A 20,956-nucleotide genomic window follows, 5' to 3' on the forward strand; every position below is an offset into this window, starting at 1 on the left:
TAAATGATCTCATGTCATACTGATTTAAGGAAGTGAGTGGAAATGATAATGAATTCCATTAATACATAAATATATGTGTACTATTGATTACAGTAATGAAGCTGATTAATCAATATCTAGGAATGCATTGGTTAAGTAAAAGAAAAAGGAACAGGGGATGCTTGTGTATGACATGTGGCTAATTTTTGTTGGGTCTTTAAATTCACCATTTGGGACAACAAAATCCACTAAAAATTTATACCTAATGAAATTTTTTAAAACCATGGTATCAAAACAGAGGACTGATCATTAAAACCATGTTCCAGGAATAGAGATTGGAGTTACTGAAGCAGTGGCTCAAATAAGACCTATTTTTGGTAATGAAACCAAATGGCTCCATCAACAAATACAAACTGCAGATAAATAAGATTCAGAACTAATGCATACATGAGTTTGATTAACAGATGAAAAGCATCCAAGTTCAAATTTCTGGCCATGTAATTTTGTTATCTGACAAAGCTGACAAATTATGAACCATTACTGTAAGCATTCTAGGCTGCTCCTTCCTTGTAGGGGCACGCTGCAGATATTTTGAACTTCCAAGAGAGTGAAAGGTGTAATGTGCCATTTGCATTTGCAATATACACAATGGACAGAATGTTGGCATACCTCTATGTTACTTTCACGTACTGTTGTTGAAATTTCCCCTGGCTATTGTACTTACATTATCTAAGCACAAAGCTGACTACAATGACCGCTCCCTTGTGTTAGAAAAAATAGCGTAAATTAGTCTAAAGTACACTGTCTTTAGGAGTTATTAAAATAAGGGCTCTGATTTTGCCAGACAAGAAAATACCTGTTTCTGAAAGTGCAATTAATGAATTACCAAATATGTAACTGCTCCAGAGGCCAAGTGCTTATGTGTCCACCTTGGATATGGAAGGTTGCTGGTTCGAACCTAGGCCGAGTCGCACAAAAGATTCATAAAAATGGTACTAACAGCTGCTTCGCTAGGCACTCAGCATTAAAGAGGTTAGTGTTCAGACTGGTTGGCCTGGTGTCAGGATAATGTGACTGGGTGGGACATGATGCTACATGTCTGCGGCATGATGCCCCAGTGCTAGTCATCACTACAAAATGCTACACTGCAGACATTGGAGCAATATGAATGAAATTGTTTTAAAGCTATGTTAAAAATCAAATTCACACACACACACACACACCAAAATACATATAAAAAATATGTAAAAAAGTTGGCTCTTTATTTTAACAATGTACCTCTAAGTCCAGAAAGTGAAAATGACCAAGAGGAGCTAGCAGTTTTTTTGCACATCTGATGTAAGGTCAAGCTGTATACTCTATAACCATTAATACACTAATCAATCATACACCAAAATAAAGGGAACTAAAAGTTCTTTTAACAATACCTAAGAAATACAAATTCTTTTTTTTAAATAGCCAAAAACACCAGTGAGGAACACCAAGGGAAATTTGTTTTTCTTTAAAAACTTAACCCTATGCAAAATTCAAAACAGTATTTGATACACTACCACAAAGCATCATATAAAGCAGTGAGGGAACTTGTAAAGAAGTTATCAGTCCCCCCCAACCAACCACCTTGTTTTGTCTGAAACAAGACAAAAGTGCTGCAACAAAAATGTTAGCGTCTCAGTTTTAAAAGTAGTGGCCACTAAAGGTAAAATCCTTCTTTATTTACTATGACAAAGTTTTATTTTCCAATTAGCAGTTCAAGAGCTCAAATGCGAACAGCCTGGCTGAAGATGGAATGACTGATGTGTACATCAAGGTCTCAAATAATTTCCAATGTAAATTATTAACCTTTAACTACCAAGACATTAACAACAGCAGATAATGATGTAAAATGTTGCAGACAAACTGGACTTCTCTTCTACATGGAAAATGAGGTTGTAGCAAAACCTCAACAACCTGTACTAACAGACCACTGAAGAATAGGCCTCTTCTCCCATCTTACAACATGCTGTGAGTCACCAATAATAAACACTTCTGCAAGCTCCAAATCTTTGTGTATTTCTTGTTCAATCAGAATAACAGTCTGCAGAGAGTTGTGAACTTCATCTCCCTTTCAAGCTGGCATTTATTTTCTGTTTGATTTATTTCCCATGGGTTTCAGATTCTCAAGAGCAGTGAGCATGGCTCTCAATTCTGCCAAAAGAGGCAAAACCATTTGAGCAGCATGTTTGTTGATAATAGAAGAATCTGCTGTCCACCTCTGCTATCTTTCACATCAAGATGCCAGGATCTAGCATACCCTTCATGTGAGGGTAATTTATTGCTGGTTTGATTGCAGGTTCTCCTTGAATGTATTTCTCCAGCATGTCAAATGTTGAGTTCCACCTGGCTTCACAAACAAGGACTTGCACTTCGCTTATTCAAAGAATTCTGCTTCTCCTGACTCGCGGTATGTTGGCCTATTCTGCGCACAGCTTTGAAATGATGTAATGTTTATCTATCGGGTTATAGAAATGAAATACATTACTTTGGACTGTTTCTGTCAGCAGTTCAGTCGAGTAATTAGGTCAGGTTTATAGCTAGTTTTACAAAATTCAACTTAACAGTGCCAATAAATGGCACGAGATATTAAGCAAACAAAACCGATCCTGTAAAAAAAAATTGTAAAGTTCAACATTTTATTAAAAAAAAGCTATTATGTGGAAGAGGAACAACAATGAATAGGATGTAATGTATTTACAATGTCTTGTTTATGGGGGAAAATTACTAAAGAATTTAGAAACAGACTATACTGGAGGAATTTCTTGAGAATCCGTTATAGCGGTTAGACACATTGGGTAGCAAACGGTTTTGTACGTAAGGAACGTCTTGCAAAACTGAAAACTTGGATTAAGATGAAGAATTTTTTTAAGGTGTACATTTTCCAGGAATCGTCCTGGGCTTCGCCAATGTCGCAAATTGCGATTTGTTTTTACCCTACTGGCGACAAAATATACCATCTGGTTATTTTGTGGGCTTCAAAGTTTTTGGTTTTTTTAATCTGTACATACAATCATGGATTTGGAGTGGATACATTCAAAGGGACCACGAAAGGAAGCCACAAACTTGGATACACAATGCACTGGAATCTGTTACATAAACAAATCCTTTGTTTGTATTGACAAACCCATCTTTACAGTGCACTGTTAATCCGCTTATGTTGACATCTGGCCTGAGTACTGTATGCTGTGATAGACTCAAGTCATGCTACCGGACTATACCTATAACCAACCGACGCGAACAGAAATGGGTACAATTAATTGAATGACGGCTAATCCTTCTGTTTTTTATATATAAAAAAATGTACCAATAAAAGTTTTGCTGAAACTTCAGAGAAAACTGATTACATTTGAAGTACAGGTTGCAGTGTATAAATACAAAGCAAATGGAACAAATCTCAATTAAAATTATAAACTGTCAACAGTGCAACTTTATCATGGGTAAACGCAAGTTAGACATTGCTAGTTCATCGTCTCATCCTAAGACCAAGTTAACAAAATTAACAGCATTTGGATTTAGTGCAAATTCATCAGACAACACAGTCAATGAACCTGATTTATACATGACAGTCCAACATCATCTACATGTAGTGATGGTAGTAATGCTTCAAGAGCAACACTACATCATGATGAATGTGTCAAATGTTCCCAGAAACTTCTCATGGAAACTTGGGTGTCCTTGGCTGAGATATGATACAAAGTTAATGCAGATTTCTGTGATATATGTATCAAGGCACAAGTCGTCAATTCATTTACAACTGGTTGTGATATTTTGAAGTAGGAGTGTCGCCAAACATGAAACCAGGCGGGGTAAGTAATGTTAATTTTGCTCATACGACTCGAGGTACTTAAACTATGCAACAAGAAATAGCAAAAGAAACACGTTTTGCATAACTGCATAATTAACAGTATTTGGATTTAGTGCAAATCCAAAAGACAAAGATGACAGTCCAACATCATCTACATGTAGTGATGGTAGTAATGCTTCAAGAGCAACACCACATCATGATGAATGTGTCAAATGTTCCCAAAAATTTCTCATGGAAACTTGGGTGTCCTTGTCTGAGATATCATACAAAATTAAAGCAGATGTTCTGTGATATATGTATCAAAGCACAAGTAGTCAATTCATTTACAACTGGTTGTGATATTTTGAAGGAGGAGTGTGTCACCAAACAGTAATCCTGGCGGGGTAAGTAATACATGTTAATTTTGCTCATTGATATTTTACTTTTTCCATCAATCCAGTGACTTAAACTACGCAACAAGAAATAGCAAAACAAACATGTATTGCATAATTTAAAATAATTTATTTCTCAAAATACATGAGTGAAATAATTAAATTAACTTACAGCATGGTGAATGAATTCCTATTTCCTAAAAGTCCTTTCAATTCCAATAGTTCCAAAAAATCCGAATACGTTCCAAAAATGCCCCTTCTGTGTTGAAGTTTCAAATGTACAGAAAGATTTCCAACGAATTAAAATAGTCATTGAATATTTAGTTAATAACTAGTGTGTCAGGCGAAAAATAAATCTTTTCAAAAATCAAGTTGGGAGTTTGAATCCGAAAACATGCAGATTGTGACATACGGTGACACCATCGGGAAGTTTTTTTTGCGGCATATTTAAGCGTTGTTTTCACTAAATATTTGCCGATTTTTCGGGTCCAGTACACGTGAAATTCTATTTTTTTAAAACAATCCTTTTCTCCCTGTGGAGTGCGTTATTCCCCCCCACCACCACCACGTGCCCCCATTTCGTATTCTGGTCAGCTGTACCCAAACTGCACAATAGCTAAAGGTTAGACTCAAGCCTCTTCGACATATTTCAAAGAAACCGCCTGTTCTACATGAAAGCACTATCAATTGATTGACAAATAAATAATGCCACCTTTTTTTGGGTTATAACCAACAATGCCTAAATTGGGTGTGAATTTAACAGTTCAAATGTGGTCTCAAGCCACCATACATGTGATAACTATTTCCCACATTTTATCTCCCACCTTATTTCCTTAATTCATATATGCATATAACAGTGCTTACTAAATAACATTTATTCCGAATTAATTTTTTTTGGGTGGGGGGGCACATATGCTCTGTGATATGTTTCTTCATTCCTTCTTTTAGTTTAATGATGGTAATTAATGCTTATATATACGGTACATTAATGCCCGGTGTTGACTCGTGTAAGTTTCATTGGTAGGTATGAAGATCCTAGTTTTCTTGACGATAAAAATCGGCAGCATTCAGTGATCATTCTTGGGATTTAGGAAGCAATTCACTTTAAGGAAAGCATGTAAAGAGCGGCAAAAATAAATTTCTGAACTTGTGGTTGACGGAAATGTACTTTGTGAAGCTAGCCATGAGGGGGGGGGGGGCATTTAATTCCTGAATGCATGAAATCGACGGTCGCATTATACATCACTTATCTTACATTGCAAAGTACAATCACAGGGTTTCAGTATTAAAATGTAATTAACTAAAGTTCCTTACAAAACTAATATTTGGAAAATAATACACATAATATAGATTTTCTCAATGCCCGATGTTTCTATGAGAGAGAGAGAGAGACACTGCAGATGTCAGGAAAGTAGATATTTTACATTTGATAATGCATTTTTTTCAGGTGACAACAGTCATACCGCTGCACTAACAGTGATGTGGGATGCAAAGACCATCGAAGTAGTGCAAAACAGTCATGTAATGATTTATTTTGTAATATTATGGCTGCATTGCTTGTTGTCAATAAAGTAATAAATATCCATTCTTTTTCAATTTTTATTGCCTATTACATTAATAGACTGGTGAAAATATTCACTGCTTGATCTGGCGACATTTTTTTGAAAATTGGCGACAAAATACTGAGGTTGGCTATTTTTGTTGGCGACAACTATTTAAAAGCCAGGACCATCCCTGCATTTCCATCTTTTATATTATGCATTTATTTGTATGCTTTTAAAAGATACATAGTACAAAAGATTTTCTGGGTTACGGGTTCAAGAAGGTCATGGAATGGGTCTTCATGTTATAATTGAGAAATCACATTTTCATATGCATTTTGAACCGAAATGTGGGATATTTTTGTCCACTTTATGAATATCACTTTTCTTAATTAAAGTAGGATCATTCTTTCTTGATACAAAATCGTTTTTAGACCTAAAATAACACATGATCCCATGTTTACAGAAATGATGTATTGTGCAGAATTACCCGAAGCTCAGAATTGGCGAATGTGGTATCTCTATAAAAAAAAAATCACAGGCGAAGTCATTTTAGCTTTCCTAACAAAAGAGGGCAAAGTTTACATTTTTTAGGGGACTTAGGCGCCCACTTCGCCTGGTAGCGTGACCCCTGGACAGGTAATGCAGCACATAACTGGTCAATTGCCTATCGGTTAGTGAAATAAACTATCCATCTTCCACATACATTCTAAACTGACTCGCACCTCAAGACCGCTCAGATGGCCTAGTGGTTATAGCGTCTGCCACGTATGCGGGAGGTCGTTGGTTCGATCCCCCGGCTGAGTCATACCAAAGACTTAGAAAAATGATACTAACAGCTGCCTCGCTTGGCGCTCAGCATTATGAAGTTAGTGTTAGGACTGGTCGGCCTGGTGTCAGGATAATATGACTGGGTGGGACACGATGCTACATGTCTGCGGCATGATGCCCCAGTGCTAGACATCAGTATAAACTGCCACATTGCAGACATAGTAGCGATATGACTGAAAAATTGCTAAAGCTACGTTAAGAATCCAAATCACATCACATTACACCTCAAGAAAGCAGCATAGCTGTATATTTAACTTCAGCAAATGGACTAAAAATGCATGCAACTTTTTTGGGGCTGCATTCAAGTACTCTAAACATTTTTATACATTTAGTTGTCAGTCTATTGTTTGTGCTGTGTGCAAAGTCAGTTTTATGATTGTGCAGTTGATGATGAATATAAATTGCGCTATTTGGACAAATTCAGGATGTTCCAAACTCATTTAAATGACAGCAAACATGTACGTCTGCAATGTACATTTAATAACACTCTTTAGAATAGAGCCGTATAATCAAATACATCCTGAATTTACATAAATTAGCTTGTTTCTAATAATGGGCCCTCAAAGGACAAAGTTGACAATACATGCAACAAAAAATGCAATGACTGACATCAAAACTGCAACATACAAATGTTATATCACACATGGCATAAGAAGGTACATGTACACACCCACAAATGTCAATGATTATAAAATTACATATATTTTGAGGTCCCGAGTGGTCTAAAGCGCTCACCGTTACGGATCACTGCCATCTCACCTCTGTCTGCGTGGGTTCGAGACTCGGGTTCGGCCTATGTGGGTATGTGAGAAAGCTTGCCAGTAGCTTCTTGAGGGTCAGTGGTCCTTTCTGGGGTTTCCCCGGGTTCTTTCTCCACCAATAATACTGGCCGCCATGCATAGCCTATCATGTGCTGAAAAATGGCGTTAAACCCCCACAACAACAACAACATATACATTGTACTAAATTCAGGCATTACTGTATATACTCAATAACAAGTCCAGTCCAACTGCAAGCTGTGCAGACAGATTTGAAATCACATAATACACCAGCAGATCTGGGTCTGTGCAGTTTGTTGGGCATAATGAGTAATCAGTAGAACAAACAACACTGACCCTAATCTGCAGGTGCATTACATAAAGGCAGACAATGATCTTTGCTGTTTTGCAGTTTGATTTGAATTATAACCAAGTATGCCCTCCATTGGTGGATCCTCTTTGAATGTCAGTGCTGTAGTTAACTGGAACTTCAAGTTCAAAAGTTCTCAACAACAGATGAAAAACATCAAATACCAACATAAAACAGAACATATTTGCAATTGAAAGTTTGTTCAGTGAAACAGGTAAACAACCCAGTCAGTAAATCTTTATGTAATCATTTAACTAGCAGACTGTTCACCCTCAGATGAACTCAACCCTGGCTCTGGTAATGCCAGTCTGTTTTCTCAGAAGTAGCCAGTGGTTAGTGGCCTATCAGGACAGAAATTTATTAGTGAATAAATGGTTGTGAAAATTTTCTTGGGTCAAGGAGGTCCACAAGCCAATCTTCACACTGTTGGCTTTGGCAAAACTACACTCGCAAGTAATACAGTGTATGCCAATATGGTCATGCAATTGCATTTACTAAGAAATATTAATTGTTGTTTAAAATTTGTTACTAATATAGTTATACAGTAATTAAGCCTATTCAATCCTGATTATTGAATGCTTTGTACTGTAACTGTCACCAAGAAACATCCAAATGAAAATTTCTGATCACCATGGACTTTAACAATGGTGGCTGACCACTCAGGTGGCCTAGAGGTTAGAACATCCGCCTCAGAAGAGGAAGGTCGTGGGTTTGATCCCTGGCTGAGTCATACCAAAGACTTACAAAAATGGTACTAACAGCTCTCTCGTTTGGCGCTCAGCACTAAGAGGTTAGTGTTAGGGCTGGTCAGCCTGGTGTCAGGATAATGTGACTGGGTGGGACATTATGCTACATGTCTGCAGCATGATGCCCCAGTGCTAGACATCACTATAAACTGTGACACTGCAGACATCGTAGCAATATGACTTTTTTTAAAGCTATGTTAAAAATCTAAATCACACACACACACACACAATGGTGGCCAGGTACATAACTGGGTAAAGAAAAGAGCATGTCAGGTCTGATCATCTCAGTATAGAGTGGTATGAATTTTATTTTCAACATGCATAGCTTTCATTGTGACACCATAACACATGACATTCAATCTGGTTTGCTTTGGAACACACATTTAGTCTGACCTTGTCTGAAAATGTCCAAATTCTTTAACAGCGAGGTTTGGAGTATGCGTTTATCAGAGGTGTAAACAATGACCATCAAAAGTTCTATGAATGTAAGAGGATCCAAGTGAACAAATGGCATTTAAAGGAATGTGTGTAATCAATTCTAAAAAAACAAAAATGACACTGGTAACTAAACTGTTGGTATTAAATGCGTACATGTCTCATATAACTTTTACACTATGAACAGAAAGATGGTGACATATTCAATCAACCTGGCTATTGCTGACTCCACAAATATCACATCTCTCAACACTAAGCTATACATCAACAAGTGGGTTGGTCCTTAATGACCTGTTATGTGGGTGGGTGGGTTTGTTGTTATTCTTTGCTTATTGTAGACACCCACCACAGGTTAATACAGGAGGTGTTTTAAATCTTAATATTGCCCTAAGGCCATTCACTGAACTTCAACATTGACAGCTGCTGGATTGGCTCCTACTTTAGATTTGAAAATCTATTGTGTGTGTGTGTGTGTGTCTCTCTCTCTCTCTCTCTCTCTCTCTCTCTCTATATATATATATATATATATATTCACTAATATATAATAGTACTGTTTAGCAAAATTTACACCTCATTACATGTATGAAATGTAACAGGTTCACATAATCCCTTTAAACATTGCCAAAACATTGGCTAAAGGGTCATCCCTCTGCAGAAATAATTTCATATTTCTGCCAGCGGTAGACTTATAACCACTTAATTACACTAGACATTTCTATGATCTTTGCTAAAATTCCTGGCTCACAAACAAAATGGATTTGCAATACCCATGGAAATTGAGACAGCCAGTGTCAACAGACAATGTTTGAATCTCACTACATCTGCGTTGTAATATTTTTGGACAGCGCATGTGCCTCGAAGATACGCTATGCCAGATGTGTTGTCAGGAGACCAAGACACATCAGTCCCTTACTCCGGCAATGCAACCTTGCAGCTCTAGAAATACGGCTTTCATTTCTAAGTTGTTGATGTGGAGAGACGATTCACCCAGAATCCAACGACCTTGGAGAACTACACCCTCCAGCTCTAAACATGCACCCCACCCGGAATCTGACGTATTGGCAACAGTTAAGAGTGGGGTCGGGTTCATGCACAGAACTCCAGTTAGGAATCTATCCTGATTGTTCAGCCAGTGTAAATGTGATTGAAGTCTGGTCCTGGATGAATCAGAGCTGATGGAGAATTAGTGTGGTTTCCACCTTGCAAGAAGGATATAATGTTAAAGGGCACACATGGAGATGTCCTAAAGGAACTAGGTATACAACGGCATTCAATGTTCCCAATAGGGAAAAACAAAAGCAAGCAGACAATAAAGTTTTAACTTGGAGCAACACAAGACAGAAGTGCCAGGTTTTGATCTCTTCAATCCAGTGGAATCCAATCTAAGTTCTGGTCTGTGATGAAATTCATCCCACCATAAGCAAAGTTCTGAGCTATCACAACGTTCCAACTTCTCGAGAGTGTGTAAAAGACCCAACTAAATTACTGCTGACCATCAATCGAGCTGATCTTGATGGACAGATTGAACCTGAACAATATGTAATAATGAGATCCAGGTAAATCCTCCAGAAGTTAATAGTTCTCCTAAAAAGGCACATTTCAAAATACCTTTACTTCTTTATCACAAGTTATAATCTTCCAGGATAAACAATGATTGTTTAAATTTTTAACAAATAACAAAACTACTTTCCACCATGCAAATTTTAACAGGTTAGATTGCTAAAAGTGAAGTATTTTGGGTAATATGACTTCATGTTTGAGTTTGGCAAATTTTCAATGTTTTCATCTATGACGTTTTTCAAAACTACTTAGAAATTCTTGTTCCAAAATTTTTATCAGTGGTAATAATGTGTAATAATAATAATAATAATAATAATAAAATCTCTTAAATGTGGGATTTGTTTTCTTTTTAAAGTTATTATCACTCCTTCCAGTTATTCAAGCAAAGACATTACTTCTGAAGAGTTCTAAAACTTACATCACCTGTTTCCCTTCATGATACATATACATGAAACACAGGGTTCATATGGTCTTTGAAGGTATTTGACAGTTTGGGAAAAATGAGGTAGAAGGCCTTGAAAGTTTGGGAAAATCTAGCAGATTACCCTGATGTCTTTAAAAGTTTCTGAAAACTGAAATAAACTCCAAATATTTTAATTTCTTTCCATAATCACAAATAAAATTGTCCAAGGTTGTTAGATTCAGATGTAGTTGAGTCTCCCTGGTTTCTTTCTTTTTGATAACCTGTTCAGTTTCATTTCATCATTAAACAATATTGTAGCATTTTGCATTTGTTGTATTCTTATATAACATAACTTGTATACAAAACGTTAGCAAAAATAGGTCTTGGAAATCTCTGTTTGTGGTCTTTGAAAGTTTTGGAAAAGTCTTTGAATTTATCATTCAGAATTCTGTATGAACCCTGATATACATAAAACAGCCATAGCTTACAATTTAATTGTCATTCATACATTAGGTCTAGTATAAAATATACTACATGTATGATAGTTAAACTGTGTCTGTGATACGAGCACCTGCGTTTGTATCTACTGCAGCTTCTTCTGAAAGAAAATTTGACAGATAATACCATTTGCATACATGTATACTGGTCACATGAGCTCCCATCTAGTACTGCAAACTCCCACCTCATTTTTCCCACTGTTGCATTTTTCAGCCTCGCGTGGCAGAAAGGATCAGAATTCACTTGGCTTTAGAACAATACTTGCATATCTCAGCTCATCTCTCATACCATATCTATTCAAAAAATTGTACAACACTGTTGTCACAAGAAAAGCCTGTGATAAGGCTGCTGTACCCGATAATATCACATTTAAAAACTAGTCAAAGTAGAAGATTACAAAACTAAATACACGTATACAGATTATGCACACTTTAATGGCTCAATATTTAAATATATATTAAAAGTTAAGTACTTAAAATACCTTGAGTTGTGAAAAAAGTTATTTTAAAACTAGTGATATGCACTAAATATATATATATATATATATATATATATATATATATATATACACAAAAAAACATTTAGACAATTCAGTAGTGAAAATTGCAAAAACTAACATATTTTCTATGAGATCACTTACAAATTATTTAAATCAACAAATAAAATCCAAACTTTTTGAACATTTTTTCATATTTTAAATGAAACTTTGATTATGTTTCATTTCTACATAAATGAATGAACACATTTATATAAAAAATAAACGAGTCCGCTGCAGTTGATGGTAAACTGCAATTGGATTTTGTGTCCTTTATTACATGACTTATGTATAGTTACTTGTAATTGTCATATTTCTTCTTGCTAGCAATGACAATTGCATACATGTGTTTACATAAAAATCTGATAAATCATCCTTTCAACAAAATTAGCTTCTTGCTAATCCCCCTTTAACTTAAATCATAAAAAGTATTCTCTTCCAGGAAAAACATCATTGTTCTAATGAGTAGTTATGTTCACAATTAAAACAGGTTTTGATTGAATTATTTTAAAAAAATGTATGCAGAATGTATGCTGCTTTTAAGTGGATAAGATATCTGATTTTTTAAAATTAAAGTCTTTTTAATCCTTTTTATCACTGTAACATTTTGTTGCCATGGCAACCAATGTAAATTCTTGATTTATCTTTTTCTGTATGATTAGAATTGGTTCCTTATCACTAAACTACAAATAAATGAGAGTTATATTTTATATAGAGACTGTGAGCAACCAGTCCATCATCTAAATAATGTAACATACTGAAATGTATGGACACATTTGAAAGTAAACCTTCAACTATCCAGATAAATAATGGTGGACATCGCTGTTTCTAGGAAGTAACACTTCATCAGTCGGTCTGTTTTCATACATCATTTGGCAAATATATTAAGAAAAATATACAATCCAAAGAAAGCAAAGTCTAAATGTTATGTGATTAGAAGATTCAGCCTAAAAATGGCAGACAAGTATAGGACAATGCTATGTTGTGGAATATGAGTAGCGCTGTAAGGTCCAGTTTGTTTTCTGACCTTGCTCATTATTGTGAAGATACAAAAAAATCCATGAAGCAAATACTATTTTGCATTATGTTACTTAAAATATGTATACAAATAATAAAACCATAAATCTGCAATCCTAACAATGGGTGAAGCTAGAAAGTGGGTGGTTATATTAATAGGGTTCCTGCAACAAATAAAAAAAAAATGTTCCAGACTTTTTCCATACCTTTTTCAGGCCAAGAAATAAAAATGTCCAGACCTCCTGAAGAACTCTAAACTTGAATGCCAAAACTTCTCCCAAACATAAAGTGCAGTGACATTACCAGTTTCTGGCTAAGATAATTGTAGTAACAAAAATTTTAAACGTTTTAGTCATTTTTCAGACATTTTAAGACCTGGAAATGCAATTTTTTCTATCAAATTTTAGACATATTCCAGAACTACATACCTGTGAGGGAATCCTATAATTAAAAAAATACCCCTTTCTAAAAATAGATGCATTCACATGTTTGCCATGTTGATACAGTTGGGAAAAAGTGTCTAGCTCATTCCTATATTGACTTTAATGTGCCAGCATGTTGTCTATGAATATTTACAGTCATACTTTATTGGCAACAATGACATCAGCACAAACAGTATGGTATGAAGATAATGTGTGCATTTCCTCTCATGTGCATGTTAAATGGGTTGTTTCAAACTAATTTTAGAAATATTTTAAACTGTTATTTTATAGTGAACTTTCAGAAAGTAAAATAAAAGCTCTTGTTTAAGGGTATTTGATAAGTATCTTTTTGTAACTTGCAATTACAATATTCAGGGCTAGAAGTAAAAAGGAATTTTAAAATGTGAGGTTTATTTAAGTTATTTTCAAGGTTTAAAAAAACTGAGGTTCAAGACACAAAGCAATAACAAGATTAACTTCAAGGTGAACATAACATTTATTAAAAATATGTATGCTTTTGAGTTTGTTTCTAAATAGAATGAAAATAAAGATAAAGTGAAAATTAATAAAAAATACTAAAAAAATACTTGCAACTTATAACGAAATTCCACTCTAATGTCCTCCTGCACACTGCCAAGCAAATAATCCAGTTAAAACAATATTAACATTTAGTCAGTGTCCTATTTATGATGCAGTTTCATAGTTATACACATTACACTGTTCATTTATATACAATATCCCGTCCTAGGATACTGTATATGGAATTTGTGAGCTCTTCAAGCTCATCCAGCTGCTTTTCAAGAGCCTCATTTTCCTCTGCTTTATTTCTTGCAAACTTTCTATTTGCATCATGCAGAAAGAAACGTCACTATCCCTTTGCAACCATTTGCCTACTCCGGTTTTGAAAGCCAACCAAGCTGAAAACGAGCTTTACAATTGCTGCTAGCTATGCTCAAGGTATTTTTAAATATTTATTTTTAAGTATTAATATTACCTTTTTGGAATTTAACGGGCTCTCATTATTACATATTTATGTTTTTCCCCACAATACACCATAAAATCTTATGTCAGCTGATCAAATGTTGAAATCTAAAAATAGCATGTACTGTAGTAAAAAGTTCTGACATCTCTCTCCCCATCTTCATTTCTTTATTTTCTCAGTACTGAATTAGATATAATATTAATAATCTATGTTGATGATATGTATATGTAATAATATGAAATAATTTAAAGGGAGAAGACTTTAATCGTGTCTTAACACATGGTCTGAAAAAAGCTAAAAGTTACAAAATAATTCACAAAAGGTGAAACAATATTGTGTCAAATACATCTGGTCAGAAGTTTTTTGGCTAAATTGTTGGTTAATGCTGTACATGATATAAACCAGCTTCTATGCAATTAACATTAAAAAAGAAATATTTTAAGTCTTCTCATAACACAGAGGATCAAACAATAAATCTAGATATATGTGGTTGACTTGTCAAATTAGAAAAAAGGACAATGTAGACTACTGAATACAATACATGACAAAGAATGGAAAGTGTATTAAACTGTCCTTATCATGAGAACAATGCTGTAATTCTTCCAGTAATATTTTTACTGAGGTACACACACATATGCAAACATTTTTCATTTCCAGTCAAAGAATGATTTTGATTTAAAACAAATATAAAAAAATTTCCAATATTTTGAGATCAGCAGTTTTCACATCAACAAAAGGAATTGGTAAACATGTCAAAATATAAAACATTTTTTTACAGTAACTTAAACTAATCCTTAATTCTTCAAGTGAATGAACAAGGCAGGAGCAATATGTATTCCACGTTTTTCCTATCTTGGGTAAGTTAGGGGTAAATTGTCCCCAATTGTAAATTTTAATTCACCTTGCTTTGATATACCCCAAAATAAAAACATAAATCCAGGCAAATCAGAGAGCGAAAATGCGTATTACTATTCACTGATTCAATTGCATGCATTCTTGTACCTGAAAACTGATTAATAAATGACGTACCCCAAAAATAAAAACATAATCCAGGCAAATCAGAGAGCGAAAATGCGTATTACTATTCACTGATTCAATTGCATGCATTCTTGTACCTGAAAACTGAGTGGTAAATAAAAAGTTGAGATAATACTTAACAACACTCTTCAAGAATATGAAGGGGTTAAATCAGAGTTTACAAGTTTGTGCTAACAATCACCAAAGTTGCAGACCTGAAGTCTATAACCCTTAAAATGGTTATCATACACATTAAAATTACATATCTGGTGATTGAAAAGTTATGAAACTGTTATGTGGTGTACCGATTTTTGTCCAAAAGTTGAAATACTTTTGCAACTTAACATATTTTCAAGCCTCTAGAATAACGTTACTAACTACGTGTACTACTGCTGTCATTTTGGCAAATGGCAATGCATCTTAGTTTGGATTAGGCCAAACAAAAAATATGTGTTTTTCTGGTCAGTGACCGTCCCCATTTCTCAATGCCAATCCTAGCTCTTTTTTCCCCATGGTTAAAAAAAAGAGGACATTATATATATATATATATATTGGTTTAAACAAACAAAACAACAACAACCTGCCGAGCCTAATTTTAAAATCATTGCAATAGTAAACATATTTGGGTGGGTGGGGGTCCTTATATGTCTGACTTGCTTAATTCAAAACAAAATTTCAGGCAAGGGGCATCAGTTACAATTTTCAAAATTATCTTAAAAAATTATACAACTGTTGCTCTTTCAAAATATGTAGACAACCAAATATGGATCTATCAAATGAATGATAGAATAAAATGACTTGATGTGTTTAAATTGCAAAATTCACACGTTTTCTCAACCACTAGGACAGACTAATGAAAAACCATGTACAGAAGCATTTTTGTGGGGTCAGGGTAGAGCTGTTTATCATTTTTTCAAATTTTTAAGTTTTTTACTTTCATTTAGGTTTCCTTCAGTTTCTAATTGCTTTTTGGGGGTTTTAAGGTAAAAATGAAATTTTATGGAATTTATTTTAGATTTATGAAGTCAGATGTGGACCCTGAATACTGTAATTTAGTTATTCCTTTCAGCTGAAATTCATTACAATGTATAGCACCTACTGTACTCTTTTAAAGTTAGAAAACAACAACTGGTATTGCAAATTAAATCACAAATAATCCTATATTTTCTAACACAAGTCCTAATGATTAAAGTTCTGAATAAACTTTGAGTGGTATTCCAGAATAAATCCAACGCCGAAAAGTGTTGATGTGCCTGTGATGGACTGTGTCATGGCGATGTGCCAACAGTCTTTTGTTGGGATCACAATAATACAATCCAAGAATATATCCTTATTTGAATTTCACTATAAATTGAATTCTCTTTGTCCAAGAATATTATTTCTGAGCACTTTGTAAATCAGAGAAGAATAATCAAAAATAAATAATTTCACCCAAATCAAAATACTGCACAACAATAATACAACTTTATTCTACTCAGATTTTATCACATGAATGACTAATTTTCCAGCAAACAAGATTTATATAAAGAACAAAGACATCAAAAGAAAACCTGGATAATGGTCCAACATTCATTGTTCTATATCAATTAGAAGGTCTGTTACAACAAAGCATGTGACTACAAGCCTGCCAAGCCTAATAAGTCTAAGTAACGCAGTTGAATATTTTCTGTAAGATTTACCAGTTTTCAGTATGGTGTAACAAAATATCAATAACTGCTATTGTAAAGCTGGAAAACGTCAGAAAAAGTTGGACACATCGATAATATACATTATGTTCAACTGAAAAGTTTGTAAACTACGCTTAATATGCAAGTAAAATCCTGCTTAATGGAATACTTTCCTCTCATTGGTTAAAAGAAAATGACGTCCTGCACTTATTTACGACTATTTTCAGTTGGCCAATGAGAAAGTAGTATTCCATTCAGCGCGTTGTTCTTACATATTAAGCTTGAGAAAATGGTCTGGCATTCCTTAAAGGTATGATAGTAAGTCAAACTTTGGATACACATCAAGTCGAATGCCTGAGCTAAATATTGGTACCATATTTATTACACTAAGCAAAATGAAGCTTGAAATAACAGCGTTTATTCTTAAATGGGTCGCATGAGAAAGGAAGGAAGTGTCCTCCCTTGTAGTTATTATATAGTACATGCATGACAGGTAAATTGTAAGCAATGATACACTGCAATAACAACGTAACTAGAGGGTGCTTCAGTTGCACTGAGTGCCACCATCTTACTATTTTTGTTCAGAGAGGGTACCCCTCTTTACGGGGCTCCTATTCTTTTAAACTTTGATTGAATAATTTCATGAACAGTTGGAACATTTTGGCTTTTCTTTTAAACTATATGTTATTGGTAAGAATATGATATGGCTCAGAGAATATTTTCATGAAAAATCCACAAAACGTGTGGATCATGTAGGGTTTCATGCGGGAGAGGTTTTATTTATGTATCTAAATATAGAATGTTTCAAGAATATTGTGATAATTATCTTCATTTTGTTGGAATAAAGTTGTATTATAACACACCTCTGTTTCATCTTTAACCGGAAATGTGTCAGTTCTCTCCCTTGAGCACCTGGTAGCAACCATAGAGTCTGCCGTTTTATCAATAAAGTACAACGAAATCTGTGACAACACGAAATCACCTTATCAGTATAATAAATATACATATATTTATAGTACATTAAGGATATTTATTGTAAGGTACTTTACTGACAAAACATCAGACTCCTTCGGTAGCAACTATATACTCAATGAATATAAATATTGTAGCTACTGCTACCTGTAACCAGTAGTTTGTTTTTGTTATTACTGCTACAAAATAGTATAAAACCTGCTTAATACATTTAGATATGAAATTAATGTAGTAGTAAAAAAGATTGATAAATTTATACTTGTATCTTCAAAGATGAGATGTGTGATTGTTTTCTGTTTGAAGAATAATACCCCCCCCCATAATAATTTAAAAGAAACTTTTTAAGTTTTAAGGTTATTCACAGCTCAGGCTGTTGTAGTATCCATACCCCCTGCATAAACATCTTCATTTTTCTGTGATTTTATTGTTATTTTACACTTTAAAAAATAAGCTAATATCGTTATGATAAAATATGCCAGCACAATCAAACTATGCAATAAAACAACTGCAAAAAAAAAAAAACTATATAAAAAGTATTTACAGACTGTATTTAACGTTTCACAGGAAATATTAGTGAAAAATAAAGATTTTATGTAAACTTTCAGTCATAATAACAATATTTTTAGATGAATTAGTCTAAACAAATTCTAATACAAAAGTAGGCACTTAAAAGGAATAAATACCTGGATTGTCTTGTTACATTGTTACATTGTCCTTATAGATTTCTTTTGAAAAGAAATGAGGCAGATGTTACCAATCCCTTTTGTTTTTCACTTTAACATGAATAAAAACAAGCTTTACACATAATATGGCTTTTGAATTGGACATACACTCATAATTGTAAACTTTGAGTAATTAAAGCTGCAAATTCTAGATTGGCCATGGCACATTTCCCCAAAAATTCTTTTTTTATATACCACATACATTTGTAAATTATGCCTCAAGATCTGTCTGGTTATATTTTCTAGTGACTGCTTCATTAATTAACCCCCCAAAACTATCCTTTACTGGATGTTTTCAATATATACACTGTACAAAGAAAAAGGTCACTTTTTGGAGATTTTTGTTGTAGTTGCAGGCAACAGAATAAGTTGTTTGCACTTGTTATGAGCAAAAACCACGAAAAATAGTAAGCTTTATTTTCTAAATTGTTATTTCTGATGCTTTGACCCTCTCAAAATACCATATTTATTAACCTGAGATGAAATTTTAAATTTGGCCTGTTATCCCTACGACACGAGCCCCTGTGTACCAGAAATATCAGAAGAAAGAAAAACTTAACGGTGATCAACTTGTAGGCACAGGGGCTATTGTGCTTGTAGGTGTAAACGGAAACGGCCAGCAATGAAATCAAAGCACGTGCTTTCACGATTTTAAGTTTGTATTTGATTGATGGAGGCCCAGTCAATAAAGACACGCTTGACTTCATACTCACCGCCAGTTAAGACCAACTTATACACTCTGTTTTGGTTCTGTCCTATGTCCTGTGACATTCTGCAGCGCCTAATAAACACTCGTGTCAGCTCTTCCGTTGTAATGCCCGCTGAAACATATCTCAATTGACCTAGCAATCGAAGACACATGTATCTAATTTGCTAATGTAGATATAATAAAGTTTGAACAAAATCTTAAACGAAACGATATATCACCATGACAACTCCTGATCAAAAACCCGGCTCCGATGGGCAACTTGCGCAAAGGATAATCACAACGACGACAAAAAACAAGGTTCGTGAATGACAAAAACAAGTTTCGTGAATTCAACGTATTTTACTTTTTACTGTGTGACAGTATTATTGCTGTTCATCAATTACGCAGAGAACTTGGACCATACAAACAAATTTTCAGTAAAATATCTTGCAGCAAAATTAAATAATGAACGGTTGAAGTTGCTCTTTATGATATTTGTTTACTACCGGATTGCACAAAACTTGTATTTTTTATGATGATAAAATCTATTCTATCTATATTGTCCGCGTAAAATCTGATGCTATAATTTAAAAAAAAATAATACAGATTGGTCACAGGCGATAAATAGGTACACATAGTTTTGAAAATTTCCATTAAAATATTCATCTCATGATCTTTTGCGCGATTGGGAACCCAGTGGGTGGGTGGGACAACAAAATCTATTGGAGCTTTCGTTATAAGCACAATGTGATCGAACAGCTTTGAATGTTCATAAATGAGGCATATTTTTCTTTTGAAAAAGATAACGCGTTACCTTTATAACAGATTACTATTGGTACAAAATATACAAGTTTTGAACGCGTTTATTCGTTGTAAATAAAGTGTTTCTTTTCTATCGAACCTAAGTTTCTAACGCCTCATGTTAGTCACCTATGATATGAATAACCACTTAGAATCTGACAACATACCTTTTTAAGCATTATTTGTACTGATAAGATAATCACACAATCATGCAATATAAAGAAATGTATATTCCATCCTAGGTCGTTCTCGTAGTTTTATATGCAAGTTTTTCATACTTGTGCTTCATTTTATTCGTAAGATAATTTCCTTTTTATGGCCAGTGCTCAACAAATTCTTAAATTTGTAGAGTTAGGGAGAATCTTTGTTCGCTTGGTTTTGTTTTTTATTGGTGTGTGTGTTTTGTGTGTTTGTTGTTTATATAGGATTCTTTGCTTGTAAATAACATATTTTTATGCTGTAACTGTGAAAATACTATCACCTATCAGCCATTCATTTACAAATGTCATGCTTTTAAACCGATGTAGAACGCGTGCATTATTTTTCGTTTTCTTGGAAAGAGTCAGGGCAATTTAATTTGGGATCGGGATTCTATAGTAAGTCCCATTGTCCCTAGTTTAACCCCTATTACTACTAATACGTTTCATCTTGAGAGCTCCATGAACAACGATCTACACAAGGAAATACAGCAGCATCTGCTCTCGTAGATAACTGATGCACAAACAAAATGTAATATTTGTTAGTTATTGATGCCAACCCCAGTAGTATGCATATGAAAATACATGTGCATCTGTACATATTAG

General features: G+C 34.3%; 1 protein-coding gene across 1 annotated transcript in view; it reads right to left on the minus strand.

Annotated features, from left to right (window-relative positions):
• The window catches only part of LOC149775318 (TRPL translocation defect protein 14-like), a 113,377-nt gene extending 93,830 nt beyond the window's left edge, over positions 1–19,547 (minus strand). The window contains exon 1 of the mRNA XM_089944276.1: positions 19,378–19,547. Within this exon, the coding sequence (XP_089800402.1) occupies positions 19,378–19,525 (148 nt within the window). The 5' untranslated portion in view covers positions 19,526–19,547. The remainder of the gene's footprint in view (positions 1–19,377) is intronic.
• Between the last annotated feature and the right edge of the window lie 1,409 nt (positions 19,548–20,956).

This window comes from Sinohyriopsis cumingii, chromosome 19 (assembly GCF_028554795.1).
Source record: "Sinohyriopsis cumingii isolate HCF-2022 chromosome 19, ASM2855479v2, whole genome shotgun sequence".
Classification (NCBI taxonomy): domain Eukaryota; kingdom Metazoa; phylum Mollusca; class Bivalvia; order Unionida; family Unionidae; genus Sinohyriopsis; species Sinohyriopsis cumingii.